Source organism: Pongo abelii, chromosome 12 (assembly GCF_028885655.2).
Source record: "Pongo abelii isolate AG06213 chromosome 12, NHGRI_mPonAbe1-v2.0_pri, whole genome shotgun sequence".
Taxonomy (NCBI): domain Eukaryota; kingdom Metazoa; phylum Chordata; class Mammalia; order Primates; family Hominidae; genus Pongo; species Pongo abelii.
The window spans coordinates 59,777,621-59,794,355 of NC_071997.2; the positions used below are offsets into that span (position 1 = coordinate 59,777,621).

General features: G+C 35.8%; 1 protein-coding gene across 4 annotated transcripts in view; it reads left to right on the forward strand.

Moving 5' to 3' along the window:
- The window catches only part of EXOC6B (exocyst complex component 6B), a 660,637-nt gene that overhangs the window by 233,764 nt on the left and 410,138 nt on the right, over positions 1 to 16,735 (forward strand). For all 4 annotated transcript variants that reach the window (XM_054545544.2, XM_024241893.3, XM_063713219.1 and 1 more), the window contains 1 exon segment: positions 15,854 to 16,030. In XM_054545544.2, the coding sequence (XP_054401519.1) occupies positions 15,854 to 16,030 (177 nt within the window).

The following is a 16,735-nucleotide window of genomic DNA, read 5'->3' on the forward strand; positions in this document are numbered from 1 at the left end:
ATATGATGCCATTCAAAAGGTTATTATAAATGGTTTCTTAATATTGTGTGTCTCAGTCCCTTAAAAGGACTCATAAAATATCAGACAAAATGAGCAGTAAGTAGTCTGAACCTGAGGTAACAGTAGCTGTCTTTCAGCTTTGTAATAATCAGCTCCAGTGACAATCACAAAACAACAATTTAGTTTGCATTTCTTTTTGAAACAAACATCACTAGCTTCATTGGTGGATAAAGATAAGACATTTAAAAATCACATATGTAGACAGATGGTCCAAATGAGAAGTTTTAATAACTTCATTTTGATTAACTCTGATAGCCTACTCCTCAATTTTTGTGACACATTTGTACTAGTCTTTTAATTTATTTTCATAGACTAGATCTTAATTTACAATGTTTGGTCTTTCATAGATTGGGTACATTGCACTTTTTGCTATTCTTTTTTCTATGGCACTTTTTATGTAACAGGTAATAGAGATGTTCTCTGTATTCTCTGACACACTTCTTAGCTCTCTACTATGGTTCATCAAAACTCAATTTTTGTAAGAAATTGGGATCAACTTTTTAATTCATTGTTATAAGCTAGATTATGGTTCTGTTTGGTCTTTCATAGGCTGACTAAATGGCAATTATGCTATCCATTTTCCTATGACACTTCTTAAAGGAATGGGTAGTAGAGATATGATCTATCTCCCTGTAATGATACTGATCATACCTGTCTAGTGTGGTCCATAAAAATATACCTTCTATGTTAGCAGAAGTTATTGATAAAGAAACATTAGATTATGGAAGGAAGAAAGAAAGTCATTTAAAAAATATCTGTTCTGTGCTAGTTACAGTGCTAGGCAGTTGTACATAAAGTGAAGTGAATGATTTTAATTTTAAACTTTTGAATCTTAAACAAAAACCCTCAATGTGGACAAAGCTAGGCTTTAGATCCTTAGTTTTTTGCCATTTTTTGTTGTTACATGTAGAATTTCTGGGGAATATGAATCAAGCATAGCATAGTAACATATTGTTTTCTTATTAATATTTCTATTATGTATTGATTGGGTCTCTTGATAGCTTTTCTTAAAATACTCTTGGAGTGTGAACATAGATTTTCATTTTTATAACTTTTCTACTTATGTTTATAAACTACAATGTTATTCATATTATTTTTCTAGATTTGCTTTGTTACCAGTAGCTTATACTACTGGTATAATATGAATGGATCATAATCAAAATTTTCTTTATATGGAGTTTTTGTCTATGATAAGTTGTCTTATATGCGTTTGAATCACCCATCCTTCATCTCATTAGCAACTTACATAGCCAATGACTTCTATCCACAACATTACCGAAATCCTAAGATTATGCCCCATTGTCAAGGTAATTTACAGGATAGGAGACGTTATGTCCTGGCTTTTCTAGTAAACCACACTAAAGGTACATGTTTCCTCTGCTAAAAATTGGCTTCCTTCATCATTCTCCCCCTTTGGAGGGCAGCTTGGAGTACTACTACCCTTCACTTTGATGTGGTCTTTGAATTTCTTCTTTTCATTGAACTTCTTACAGAAGCCTTTATTTGAAACAGAATGTTTAAATCCAAATGTGGCTTTCTAACACATCATTTTTTTTCCATTCAATGCCATGTCAACTAAGTTATATCAGATCTGTTATATCATTTTTTTTGGTGCAAACATATGAGGAGAAAAAAAGAGAGTAACTAGACGTGGGGAGATAATTTTAGTGACCCACTATGCACACTCACAACAACCTTTTAGATTCCCCTTAGTTTTGCTAGGTGAAAACTAATTTTCAGGTAGACACCACCTCACAGCGGATCACTTGGAGCCAAATAAATTACTAGATAGACCTGCATATCCTGTTCATTGCCAAAATTTAAAACATTACTCTTTTAACAAAAAATACTTTTTTTTTTCCTGGAATGTGTTCTTAATTTAAGTATTTTGAATACTCAGTACATACTACTGACTGTTTTGCATTTTGATAACATTTCAGAAATTCAGAGCACTTCGTAATGCTTTGTTGAAGATGGTAGAAGGAAATGAAATAAATTAATTTTTCACTTTGAACTAGTTATTTCAACTCAAATATGCATATTAATTATTAAAGAGTTACTAAGTTTGTGACAACTGTCTTATCAGAAAGTGTTGTGATTTTAAAAAATTTATCTCTTTTTTCATTTTTGAAGTAAGATAAATGTTATATTCTACTTTTTTTGCACTGAATTTATATTGTTTCAAGTGTCAAAATAATAAATATATAGAATTTACGGCTAAATCTATTTTAAGAGGCTCAAATTTTTTATTTTTTAAGTGAGTAAAATGACACAAGATTACACAAATAGTTGCATTTAGAACAAATTAGGTATCATGACTCTTTTCTGGTGTTTTTTTCTTCTTGGCCTCACTGCCTTTTGTTTCTTCATAGTAATTCTTTTAATTTTTTACTTTCCTATGAAGAAATCTATCAAGTAAGTGCAATTAACCCATGTTGGTGTGAGTGCGTATATGTCTATGTAAAGGAAAAAGGTAATATTTAAAAAGAGCTGGGAATTACTCAAATTCACTAGAGAATTCTGTAAAAATTTCATTATTGCTTCATACAAATTGTAATGTCCTCTATGTGTCCATCATTAAAATGAGTTCTAATAGTACAAATACCTCCTCATCCACCAATGAAATAAATATTTAATTATAATCTGGAGTCAAACCTTTCAATTTTCAAAGGGCTAAGGATATCAATTATAATTTAAAAAATTAAAATTATTAATTGATTTTTTTCCGGTGTGGTCAAGCTGTAATTGTACAGTTCAGTAGTGTTAAGTGTATTCACAATGTTGTACAGCCAAACTCTAGAACTTTTTAATATTGCAAAATTGAAACTGTATACTCACTGAACATTAATGCCCCATATTCCCTTGCTCCCAGCCCTAGCAACCACCATTCTACTTTCTATTTCTATTAGTCTGACTACTTGAGATACCTCATATGAGTGGTTTCATACAGTTTTTTTTTAATTTTTATGACTAGCTTACTTAGCATAATGTCCTTAAGGTTCATACATGCTGTAAAATGTGACAGAATTTTCTTATTTCAGACCACATAATATTTCATTGTATGTATATGCCACATTTTCTTTATCCACTCATCCTTTGATGAATGTTTGGGTTGCTTTCACCTCTTGGCTGTTGTTAATAATGCTGCAACGGACATGTGCTTGCAGGTATTTCTTTGATTTCATGCTTTAAATTCTTTGGATATTTAACCAGACATGGGATTTCTGGATAATGTTTTAATTACATTTTAAATATTTTCGAGGAACCTGCATACTGTTTTCTGTAGTTGAAAATATTATACATTTCCACCAACAATGCACAAGTTTTCCAATTTATCCCCATCCTTGCTAAAACTTGTCATTTTATTTGTTTTTAATGGTGACCATCCTAATGGGTATAAGGATATCTCCTTGTGGTTTTAACTTGTATTCTCTAATGATTGGTGATGTTGACATCTGTTCATATTTTTGTTGGACATTTGTATGTATTCTTTCAAGAAATGTCTATTCAACTATTTCGCCCATTAAAGAGATTGGGTTAGTTGTTTTTTTTGTTGTTGTTGTTGCATTTAAGGAATTCTTCATATAATATGGGTATTAATCCCTTATCAGATACATGATTAGTGAATATTTTCTCCCACTTTCTAGGCTGCCTTTTTACTCTGTTGATGATTCTCTTTGATGCCCAATGATTATAATTTTATTTATTTGTTTATTTTTTATCAATAAAACCAACACAATTATTTTACATACATATTTTTTGTTAAAGATAAGGTGGCCCTAACATATTATTATCATCATCACTTTAAAAAAAATTTCTAATTTTATTTTAGTTTCATGTGGCCATGTGCAGGTTTGTTACACGTGTGATGCTAAGGTTTGGGATGTGAATGATCCTGTCACTCAGATAGTGAGCATAGTATCCAACAGTTAGTTTTTCAACCCTTTTCTTTCCTTTCTCTCCCCCTTTATTAGTCAGTCCGCTGTGTCTATTGTTGCCATCTTCATGTCCATGATTACCCAATGCTTAGTTCCGACTTATAAGTGAGAACATGCAGTATATGATTTTCCGTTCCTGCATTAGTTTGCTTAGGATAGTGGTCTCTAGCTGCATCCATGCTGCTGCAAAGGACATGATTTCATTACTTTTTATGGCTACATAGTATTCCATGATGTATATGTACCACATTTTTTTTTATCCAATCCACCATTGATGGGCACCTAGGTTGATTCCACATCTTTGCTATTGTGAATAGTGCTGCAATGAACATGTGAGTTCATATGTATTTTTGGTAGAACGATTTGTTTTCTTTTGGATATATACCCAATAATGGGATTGCTAGGTCAAATGGTAGTTCTGTTTTAAGTTATTTGAGAAATCTGCAAACTGCTTTCCACAGTGGCTGAATTAATTTACATTCCCACCAACAATGTATAAGCATTCCCTTTTCTCTGCAGCCTCACCAGCATCTGTTGTTTTTGACTTTTTAATAGTAGCCATTCTGACTGGTGTGAGATGGTACCTCATTGTAGTTTTGATTTGCATTTCCCTGGTGATTAGTGATGGTGAGCATTTTTTCGTATTTTTGTTTATTGACGAATGTCTTCTTTTTTATTTTTTTATTTTTTTGAGACAGAGTCTTGCTCTGCCGCCAGGCTAGAGTGCAGTGGCGCGATCTCAGCTCACTGCAACCTCCGTCTCCCAGGTTCAAGCCATTCTCCTGCCTCAGCCTCCCAAGTAGCTGGGATTACAGGCATGTGCCACCACGCCCAGCTAATTTTTGTATTTTTTTATAGAGACGGGGTTTCACCATGTTGACCAGGATGGTCTTGATCTCTTGATCTTGTGATCTGCGCACCTCGGCCTCCCAAAGTGCTGGCATTACAGGCTTGAACCACTGCGCCTGGCCAAGGTTGCGGTATGTCTTTTTTTGAGAAGTGCCTGTTCATGTATTTTGCCGACTTTTTAATGGGGTTATTTGTTTTTGCTTGTTGAATTGTTCAAGTTCCTTATAGATTCTGGATATCAGATGCATAGTTTGCAAATATTTTCTCCCATTCTGTATGTAGGTTGTCTGTTTTCTCTGTTGATAGTTTCTTTTGTTGTGTAGCTCTTTAGTTTTATTAGGTCCTATTTATCAATTTTTGTTTTTGTTGCAATTGCTTTTGTAGACTTAGACATAAATTATTTCCCAAGGCTGATGTCTAGAATGACATTTCCTAGGTTTTCTTCTAGCATTTTAATAGTTTGAGGTTTTCCATTGAAATCTTTAATCCATCATAGTTAATTTTTGTATATGTGAAAGACAGGGGTCCAGCTTCATTCTTCAGTATATACCTACACAGTTATCCCAGCACCATTTATTGAATTAGAAACTCCTTTTCCCATTGCTTATTTTTGTTGACTTTGTTGAAGATCAGATGGTTGTAGGTGTGTGGCTTTATTTCTGGGTTCTCTATTGTGTTGTTTGGTCTGTATGTTAGTTGAATTGGTACCAATGGTTGTTCTTTGTACATCTTGTAGAATTTGGGTATGAATACATCTAGTCCAGGGCTTTTTTTAGGTTGGTAGGTTTTTTTCATTACTTATACAATTTTGGAACTCGATATTGGTCTAGCAGGGTTTCACTATCTTCCTGATTTAATCTTTAGAGGTTGTGTTACCCAGGAATTTATTCATTTCCTCTAGATTTTCCACTTTGTGTGCATAGTGGTGTTCATACTAGGCCCTGAGGATCTTTTATATTTCTGTGGTATCTCTTGTAATATCACCTTTGTCATTTCTTTTTATTTTTGCACTTTTTATTTTGCACTTTCATATTTTGCAAAAAAAAAGTTTATTTTGCACTTTTTATTGGTTGCCCAGGCTGGAGTGCAATGGCATGATCTCGGATCACTGCAACCTCTGCCTCCTGGGTTCAAGTGATTCTCCTGCCTCAGCCTCTCTAGTAGCTAGAACTACAGGTGTGTGCCACCATGCCTGGCAAATTTTGTATTTTTAGTAGAGATGGGGTTTCACCATGTTGGCCAGGCTGGTCTCGATCTCCTGACCTCAGGTGATCCACCTGCCTTGGCCTCCCAAAATGCTGGGATTACAGGGATGAGCCACTGCGCCTGGCCACCTTTGTCATTTCTGATAGTGCTATTTTGGATTTTCTCTCTTTTTTATTTGTTAATCTAGCTCATAATCTGTCAATCTAGTTTTTTCTTTAGAACAACCCACTTTTAATTTCATTGATCTTTTGTATGCATTTTTGCATCTCAATATTGTTCAATTCTTCTCTGATGGTGTTTTCTTCTAGTAGTTTTGGGGTTGGTTTGTTCTTGTTTTTCTCATTTCTCTAGGTATGATGTTAGATCATTAATTTGAGATCTTTCTAACTTTTTTAGGTAGATGTTTAGGGCTGTAAACTTTCCTCTTAACACTGCTTTTGTTGCATCCCAGATATGTTGGTATGTTGTGTCTCTGTTTTCATTTATTTCAAAGAATATTTTGATTTCTGTCTTAGTTTGTTGTTTACTCAAAAGTTATTCAGGAACAAGTTATTTAATTTCTATGTAATTGCGTGGTTTGGGGAGATCTTCTTGGTATTGATTTCTGTTTTTATTCCACTGTGCTCTGAGAGTGTGGTTGGTATGATTTCAATTTTTTTTTCTTTTAATTTGAGACTTTCCTTATGGCCAACAATGTGATCGATCTTGGAGTATGTTCCTTGTATAAATGAGAAGAATGTATATTCGTGGTTGATGGGTGAAGTGTTCTGTAGATGTCTGTTAGGTCCAATTGGTCCACTGTTGAATTTAGGTCCAGAATGTCTGTTAGTTTTCTGCCTCTGTGATCTGTCTGTTACCAGTGGGGTACTGAAGTCCTCCACTATTTTTGTGTGGTTGTCTGAGTCTTTTCTTAGGTCAGGAAGAACTTGTTTTATGAATCTGTGTTCTCCAATGTTAGGTGCATACATATTTACGATAGTTAAGTTTTCTTGTTGAATTGAACTGTTCATCATTGTATAATGCCCTACTTTGTCCTTTTTTATAGTTGTTGGCTTAAAGTATGATTTATCAGATATAAGAATGGTGACCTGTGCTTTTTTTTGTTTTGTTTTCTATTTGTGCCTATGAGTAGGCCCAAATCCCTTGAGCCTATGGGTGTCATGACATGTGAGATGGGTCTCTTAAAGACAGGATGGAAGGGCCTTGTTTTCTTTTTTTTTTAACCCAACTTGCATATCAGTGCCTTTTAAGTAGGGAATTTAGACTTTATATTCAAGGTTAATATTGAAATTGTTAGCTGGTTGCTTTGTAGTTTCTATTGTTATTGCTTTATAGGGTCTTGTGGGCTATGTACTTAAGTATGCTTTTGTGGTAGCAGGTATTATTCTTTTGTTTCCATGTTTAGAACTCCCTTAAGGGGCAGGGTGGGGATGGTTCATGCCTGTAATCCCAGCACTTTGGGAGGCCAAGGGAGGCAGATCACTTGAGGTCAGGAGTTTGAGGCCAGCCTGGCCAACATGGTGAAACCGTATCTCTATTAAAAACACAAAAAATTAGCTGGGTATGGTAGCGTGCGTGTGTAGTCCCAGCTACTCAGGAGGCTGAGGTATGAGAATAGCTTGAACCCAGGAGGTGGCAGTTGCAGTGAGCTGAGATCATGCCACTGCACTCCAGCCTCGGTGACAGAGTAAGACTCCATAAAACAAAAACAAAAACAAAAACAAAAAAAACCAGAGAACTTTAAGAATCTTTTTAAAGGTAGGCCTAGTGGTAACAACTTCCCTTAGTGCTTGCTTGTTTGGACAAGATTTTATTTCTCCTTTGCTTATGAAGTTTAATTGGCTGGATATCAAATTCTTGGTTCGAGTTTCTTTTCTGTAACAATACTGAAAATATTTTCCTAATCTCTCCTGTCTTGTAAAATTTCTACTGAGAAGTTCACTGTTAGCCTCATGGGTATTCTTTTGTATGTGATATGACCTTTTTCTCTAGTTACTGTCAAGATTTTTCTTTCAGAGCTGACCTTGGATAGTGTGTTGACTATATGCCTTGATGATGTTCATGTTGTGTAGTATCTTGCAGGTGTTCTTTGGATTTTTAATATCTGTATGTTTACCTCTCCAGTGAGATTAGGGAGGTTACCTATAATTATTCCCTGAAATATGTTTCCCAGGTTGTTGACTTTTTCTTCTTCACTCTTAGGAATGCCAGTAATTCATAGGTTTGGTTGTTTTACATAATCTCATAGTTCTTGAAGACTTTGTTCATTTTTAAAAATTATTTTTTCTTTATTTTTGTCTGACTGGGTTAGGTTAAAGACTGGTCTTTAAGGTCTGAAATTCTTTCTTCCACTTTGTCCAGCCTATTGCTAAAACTTTCTGTTGTATTTTGAAATTCTCTAAGTGAGTTTGTCAATTCCAGAAGCTCTAATTAATTTCTTTTAATGTATTTATCTTTCTCTTCATTTCCTTGATTAATTTAGAAGTTTCTTTGTGTTGATTTTCAACCTTTTCTTAGATGTCATTGAGCTTCTTTGCAATCCATTTTGAATTCTTTATTTGTTAAAGAAGAGATCAGCCTGGCCAATTGGGGGACCTGTAGGTGGGCCTGCTGACCCCTCCCATCTTACCCATCACTCCCCAACCCTAAATTTTAAATTTCCATTTTGGTTAGGAACCATTGCTGGAGAGCCTGTGCGATCCTATGGTGGTGTCACTACATTCAGATTTTTCATGGTGCCAGAATATTTGTACTGCTTCCTTCTCAGCTGGAGACATTGAGACTTCTAATTTCTGTAATTCTTTGCTTGAACCTGGGAGGTGGAGGTTGCAGTGAGCCAAGATTGTGCCATTTCTCTCCAACCTGGGCAACAAGAGTGAAACTCCATCTCAAAAAAAAAAAAAAAAAAAAAAAAAAAATTCTGTAATTCTTTTCTATTTTGGAGACAAAGACTCACTTTATCACCCAGGCTGGAGTGTAGTGGTATGATCTCAGCTTACTGCATCCTCCGCCTCCTGAAATTAAGTGATCCTCCCATCCCAGCCTCCAGAATAGCTGGGATCACAGCCACAGGTGCCCAGCTTTTTTTTTTTTTTTTTTTTTTTTTGTGGTTAGAGATGGAGTTTCTCCATGTTGCCCAGGCTGGTCTGGAACTCCTGAGCTCAAGCAGTCAGCCCACCTTGGCCTCCCAAAGTGCTGGGATTATAGCCAGGCATAAGCCACTGCTCCTGGCCTGTAATCATTTTTGTGTGGATAGAATTTTTAAATTTTTATTTTTTGCCCATATATATATATTTCCCCTTCTCTTTCACCCTCCCTAAGGCCTATAACTACAGAGAATGTTGGGCAGGGTCTTTTGGCTTTTCTTCTATGGCCTATGAACTTCTGTCCGCAGATTTTATATTGAGTTTGTGATTGAACTTGCAAGCCAGTAGGTGGTGCATATGGGTCAGTGCTGATTGTGCCCAATGTGGTTGGGTATATATCTGACCCTTGTTTATTGGGAGAAGCTCTCTGTTGCCTCAGGCAATGGTCTGATCTGTGGAGTGCACCCTGGTCTCAGCTCCCAGCTTTGCCCTGGGGGTTAGGGGAGTGATGGGTAAGATGAGAGGGGTCAGACCCAACAGGCCCACTTACAGGTCCGCCAGTGGAAGGCACGAGCACTAGTGCTGAAGGAGAATCCAGTGGGGGGCCACCAAGTGCCCAGAGGTATGCCTAGGTGTGGAGCAGGGAAATCTTGGTCCCAAGTTCTCTGCCTTGGCCAGCAGGGGTGGGGTGCGGGAGGTGGAGGCAACCCAAACTCCTTGTCCAGGAGATGAGTGCTCGAGGAACTTGGAGATCTGCTTGGGCCTGGGGTAACTACGAGAACTTTAAAGATGGCATAGTGACCACCTTCCTCGATTTAAATAAAAAAGGTCCTAAGTATAATAACCTTATTGATGGAAATCCTTTGGGTCATGATGAAGGTGTAAGAAAACTATTTGTCTATTTATTTGTTTTAAAATATCGCCTGAAACACACATGCATGTGTTCACATAAACACATTCCTATGTACAATAACATACAAATAACTTTTTTGAGATTATCTGAAGATGGTCTTTTTCCTTCATTTTAAATCACTTTTTTGTTTTGTTTTCATTTTGTTTGTTTGTTTGAATCTGATACTGGAGTGGGTTGCCAAAGAAAGATGGAGTCCAGAGCCAGTCCTGATAAGTGTGAAAAAACCCTGGTTTGAAACTACAGCTTTTTTACAGTTAATTTTGTTTGGTGAGACTTGAAGTGGCATCTTTGGATTCTTCCTATATTGATTTTGACATTTATTTTCATGGTTATCCTTTGGGCTTCAGACACTAAACAAGGGATCACAATTCCACTTTACTGTATTGTTGATGGGATGTTATTGTAGCTTTGGTTTCTCTTAGCCTGCGGAGTTGATATGTGACTGGTTTATTCAATTGTATGATCTCATGGAACAGAAGTAAGAGTTAAGAGGAATGAAAAGAGAAGGTGGGAGAGTCAATACAATGGTACAATGCTAGGGCAGTCTGGTTCCTTAATCCATGGGACTCTCTGAGAGGACTTTTGGAACTGACTATGGAAGGAACAAAGCAAAGAAACATTTCTGTCAGCTCCTTTTCAAGGGTTGTTTTACTTCCAGATTGTGCTGCAGGAGTGCTAAGTATTTCTTGTGGGGTTCCACATTCTGGTATTAGAAAAGTCCTAGGGCGGGCAGCAAGAAGTGTACTGTAAGTATCCAAGTATGCAAGTATCCAAGTAACCTGATGTCAGGTTACATTATGTGATGCTTCCGGGCCTGTTCAGAACTGGTTGCTGATGGTAGCTGGAATAAGAGGTGAAACAGAGGATTTAAGTGGAGCACTAATGGTGTCCATTACAGAAACATAATACTTGAAATGTATGTAAATGCAAAATTTGTTATACAGTGATATTAGATGTCATTAATTATTATGTATAGAAATATTGCTGGGTTTCAGATGTTTCCATAGTAGATAGTGAAACAAGATTCCTGGCCGGGTGCGGTGGCTCACGCCTGTAATCCCAGCACTTTGGGAGGCCGAATTGGGTGGATCATTTGAGGTCAGGAGTTCGAGACCAGCCTGGCCAACATAGTGAAACCACGTCTCTACTAAAAATACAAAAACAGAGCCAGGCATGGTGGCACGTGCCTGTAATCCTAGCTGCTTGGGAGGCTGAGGCATGAGAATCGCTTGAACCCAGGAGGCAGAGGTTGCAGTGAGCCGATATCGCGCCACTGCACTCCAGCCTGGGTGACAGTGAGACCCTGTCTCCAAAAAAAAAAAAAAAAAAAAAAATTCTTATTTCTTTTTCAGAGGCAAGATAGGTAAAGCTTGCTTTTTTTTTGTTTGTTGTTGTTGTTGTCTGTTTGTTTTAATTCAAGAGACTTCACATGTATTTTCTCATTTAAGCCTTGTGGCAGCTTTGAGGTAGGTTTGATTAATCTTTTTTTTTATATATAGATAAGGACATTGCACAGAGAAGTAACCTGCCCAATCAATAAGTTGCAGAGTAAGACCTATCTTTCTCCAAGAAGCTTTGTTTCTCCCCTGTTATTGAAGCCTATATAATTATATTTGGCCTCCAAGGCCTCTAAGGCCTAAATCTTTTCAACTAGTTTCTTATTCTAAAGGTCATTTGTTTGTATGCCTCTAATCCACTAGAGGTCAGTATTGGGTTGAGAAAGTCAGGAGCCTTTAGCTTTTGATTCTTATTATTTTTAACTCTCTGAGTCTTATTGCTAGGTAGCCCTGGAAGCTGCATTCCACAATAAATGTTTACTTAATGGCATGTGTAAGATGCCTCATTGACACACTTTGACAGTTTTAGAAGTGTTAATAGTGAATTAGTTTGACAGTCCAGGTTAGGTCATGCTTGTGGGCTCTCCTCTAACTTCTAATGGGTAGAAAAGCACTCAAGTCAAGTCTTTTATAAGTTTTTATTGGGCCAAATCTCATTTTCACATGAATTCCATTTTGTTACCTGTTGCCTTTATATAATAAATATCTAAATTTACTATGTGTATGCCACTTTCTGGACTTGGGGCAGTCTAAGAATGGTAAAGTGTTTTCCTTATCCTGAAAGAGTTGTATACACTGAGGTGCTTTACTGTCATTCTCACCTGGATACCCAACAGGTTTAGGGAACTCATCTTTTTTTATCCTGCATTCAACTTACTATTTTCATGGTTCCTATTGCTTGGAATGGCCCCACTGTTTAGTCATCAAGGCCAGAATCCTTGTAGTTATTTTTATTTCCTTCTTCTCTTCCATGTACCACATTTAAGTCAGTTAATTCTGTTACTTTTGCTTCTTATAATCTGTTGCTACCTTTATTCAAGTTCTCATAATGTTATTTGGACTGTTTTAGTGATCTCTATTAGATTTCCTATTTCCAGTCTTTGTCTTCTTTCAGTTGACCACTCCTTGACTCCTAGAGGGTTTGTCTGAATTGTAAAGCTGATCCATTATTCCCCTGCTTACATTCTTTCATTGTTTCTGAAACATTGAAACTGCTTTATATAGCATCTTTAACTTTATCTCCTGTTATTCCTTTATAACCTATACTCTAATTGTACAAAGTTACTTGCCGTTTCCTGAGTGGATAATATTTTTTTCATACATGGTCCTTCTCATGCTGCTTCATTCTTCTGGAATGGTTACTTTTTTCATTTATCTCTGAAAAGTCATATTTATTTTTATCATATTTATCTTTTATTTGTTGATTTGCTTCCTGTAATAGTATGATGTGAGATTCAGGGGTCAGGGTCTCCATCTTATTTCTTTGTATCACCAGTGTGCAACACAACGCTTGGTACCATGTAGACATTTAACACATGTTTGACTGAAGGTAGGAGTACAGAGAGAAAGCATCATGAGTTAGAGCAGTGAGAAATGGCTTTCTAAAGGAAGAAGAATTTTACTTGGGTTTTGTAGGAAGGGTTAGATTGAGGCAAGGAAAGGTAATCAGGTAAAGAAATGGCATAACTAAGGATATAGAAGTGGAAATTTACCCAGCGTATTAGGAGGTAGAGCCTCATCCAATTGGAAGATTCATCTTGGAGGGTATTGGGCAAGTACATTGGAAAATTAGGTTTAGCTTCCATTATGGTGGAATCTAAGTGTTAGATTATGAAGTTTAGACTTGTTTAAATCCCTCTCCCCACCTCCCCAATTTCCCTTATATCTAATTGACATGGTGAACAAATGTGGTTTAAGAAGAGCCTGGCTGTATTAGGTAGGGGGATTGTAATGGGAAGGTGATGAGTTCCATTTTAGGTATGATGGAAATAAGGTGATGGTGGAACACACGTTAGTAATAGGAAACAGGACCTGTGCTACTGGGTTTTGGGAGAGTAGAAACAGTGATTTGAGAGATAAGTGTTTGAGGAATAAACCTTGCTCAATTTCTCTATATTAGGAAATCAGAGAAGAATATATATGAAGTACTCTTGAGAAAGAGGTGGTTAAGTGTGTAGAAATTACTTACAAATAGAATGAACAACTAAGAAAATGAAAACACTTAGATGCTTTCTAAGATCTAGCTGCTGTTTGTATTCCTTGTACCCCTCTCCCTCTACTCCATCCCAGTCATCGGAAGTCATTCAGCTGCTTCTTTGCCACATTGTTATAATGATTGTCTCTGAAGGGATAGAATCAGTGATCTTGATGAAACAGCATAGCATGTTAGAAAAGATCTCTGAAGGGCTTTTTCTTTTTTTAATTTTCATGGACTTCAATGTCACATTTTCATTTTAATATATATTATATGTATTTATATATTTATATCAGTATTTAGTCTTCACCACCTCCTGCCAGTACCATAACATACATTTTGAATAGATGATAACTTTCATTTGTTCATTGCTTTTGAAACACTGACAATATTTTATTGATTGTGAAGGAAATATAATTAACTTGGGATTCAATAAAATATGACTTATGAAAGCATTTGGTTTTGCTGTACTGCAAGAGGATAGAGTTAAGGGAGCAAATGATCACTCTCTAGTTGAAAGTTTGCTTTTTAAAAAGATGAAAGTTTTAAAGGAAGTTCTACCTTCCTTTGTGCCCCGGAGTCCTTGATCCCTTTTTGTATATTTTGCATTGGAAGTAAGTGGGGAAGAACATCTTACTTTTGAGAAAAATAGAATATTCTATTTAACTTGGTTTCTGAAAGGCTTGGAGGATATTGTGTCTTATGTACAAACCTAAATTAAGTGATTTGGGGTACTTCTCTATCTCAGTTTGTTACTGAAGCCATGTATTTATGTAAATCTAACCAAAATATCAATGGCTGATATGCAGAGAAACAAGTATGTCCATTGATTCAAATCTCTGGAATGTAGATTCTTTTCATTTTCTTGGCAGAAACTAGTTCACATAGTTGAAGTTTTTCTCTGCCTTGTTATAATTGTCTCATTTCACCATTCCTGGACTAACTTTTTATACTTTATATTTATCTTCATTTCATTAACCTTATGCAGAAGATTTGGAGACTGATTTTTTCCCTGAACTAATTTCTATTTGCCACTAAGGAGAAATATCTTCTATTGATTAAGAAATGTATACTTTCAGAGGTCACATTCTCAAGCTTTGTATCTTGGGGTAATACCAAATATTACATTAAAAGAAAGAAAAAAGGAAAGTTCCCTGGGAAATGTTTTTGGAACATGCTGGGTTAAACCAAATTAAACAAGTTTCTTTAAAATAGGACTTCTCCCAGCTTTTATTCTGTTAGTGTGCATTGCATATCTATAAGAAGGCTTCATGGGATGTAGTATTTCCTGTTGATTTGACCACAACTCATTTTTGGGAAACATTTTGGTCATGCTTTGAGGGACTGTTGATGTAGTGGAAATGTCACTGATTTGAAATTTAGGAGACCATACTTTGAGCTTCTGATTTACCACTCACTTGCTTTGTGACTTCAAGCAAATCCTTTGTTTTCTAGCCTCAGTTTCCTGAGTGGCAATTAAGGTAACTTCTAGCTCTAATAATGTGTGGTTTAATGCTTCTGTTGTTGACTCTGGATAGTCCCACTTTCTACTTCTCTGTATCTATTGAAACCATGCCACCGTATCAGTCTATTTTTTTTTTTTAAGCTGAAGGGATTATACTACCTTTTCTAGGGTTCAGAAGAAAAAACCCTTTAAAACCCTGCTTTCCACAGATCACAGTCATGGAATTCTATTGGATTACTTAGTTCAAATCACTTTCTGAAGATAATTCATTCTCCTGATTATATTTCATTGGTCTCTTATATCCACATAACTGTTTTTAACAGTCTCTTAAGCCTAAATGTATTAAAATTAATTCTAAGCCCCCACCCTTTTTCCTCCAAGCATTATGGTCTCAATATGGTATTTTCTTGTAAGAGATAAATGCTAGGCATTTGCACTAATCTCCTGGCCTACTAAGGCAAAACTGTATAGATTTCTTTTTGTGATGATTTAATGGATACATTTGAAAAGTCTTATGATAATATTGACTGATTATCTGTTTTCTGTGTTAACTTGGAAAATGAGTTAAAATACGATGGCTCCAGGGTTAAAAAGGTATACATTAATGTGTTTGGTTTTATATCTGATACTAAAACTTTATGTACTAAAGCCTTTTGTTGTAGTATTTTTGTTAAGATATCAATTTGTTCAAAATTAGAAGTTGGTTGAAAGCTTAATTAAGTTTTTTTTCTCTTCTTTTTTCTTTCTTTCTCTCTCCCTAACCCCACCTTTTTGGTGTATTTGTGTGTGTTCTTCTCTATCCTAGGCCCAGCAGCAAAGAAACCTGGATAACATCGTCTTGCAACAACCCAGAATAGGTAGCAAGAGGAAATCTAAGAAAGATGCATATATAATCTTTGATACAGAGATAGAAAGCACTAGTCCCAAGTCTGAACAGGATTCAGGAATTCTGGATGTTGAAGACGAGGAAGATGATGAAGAGGTAAGTAACATTTGATGTGGGGAAGTGAGACTATTTTTAAGCTTAAATAGTATGGTTGAGATGTGATGAAGAGTTTATCCATATAATGTAGTTTGTGTGATCTTCTGGATATCAAATACCATTTTGAATACAAATAAGGCTCAATTTAAGGAAATTGAAGATACACTAAGATAATTTAGATACTGATACTTTTTTGAGAATTTAAATTTTAAATTCACTCCTCTATTTTGAAAAGTTTCAGGGTTTTTAAATTCTGTACTGACTGGGAACTACATTAAAGGAAGAGTAGAGTTTACCTACCTAGAGACAGGAGGTCTAGGTGACCTCGGCTGAAACTGCAACAGTTAGTCCAGACAAACAAAAAAATGTTACTTCAAAAGCTGAAGAGTGAACAAATAGATTCTTTACCTTGAGAAATGGCTCAGATGGAAAATACACAAAGATTCCAGAAAGTTGAGTGTGCATTTCTGGAGGAAATAAATATATGAGTGATTACAGGGTAACTGGGAATTTTGTGACATATTCATAACCTCATAGATTAGTTCTGTGTCACTGTCAGGGAAGAATAAGATTAAGGGCCTTAGCTAGTACATATTTTTATATCTTTCTTTGTTGTTAGAAGTATGTTTAATGTGTTTTTAAAAATAAAACTATTATGACCTTTGAGATTTCCTGTTAAAATTTTTTCTAAATATTTATTATTTA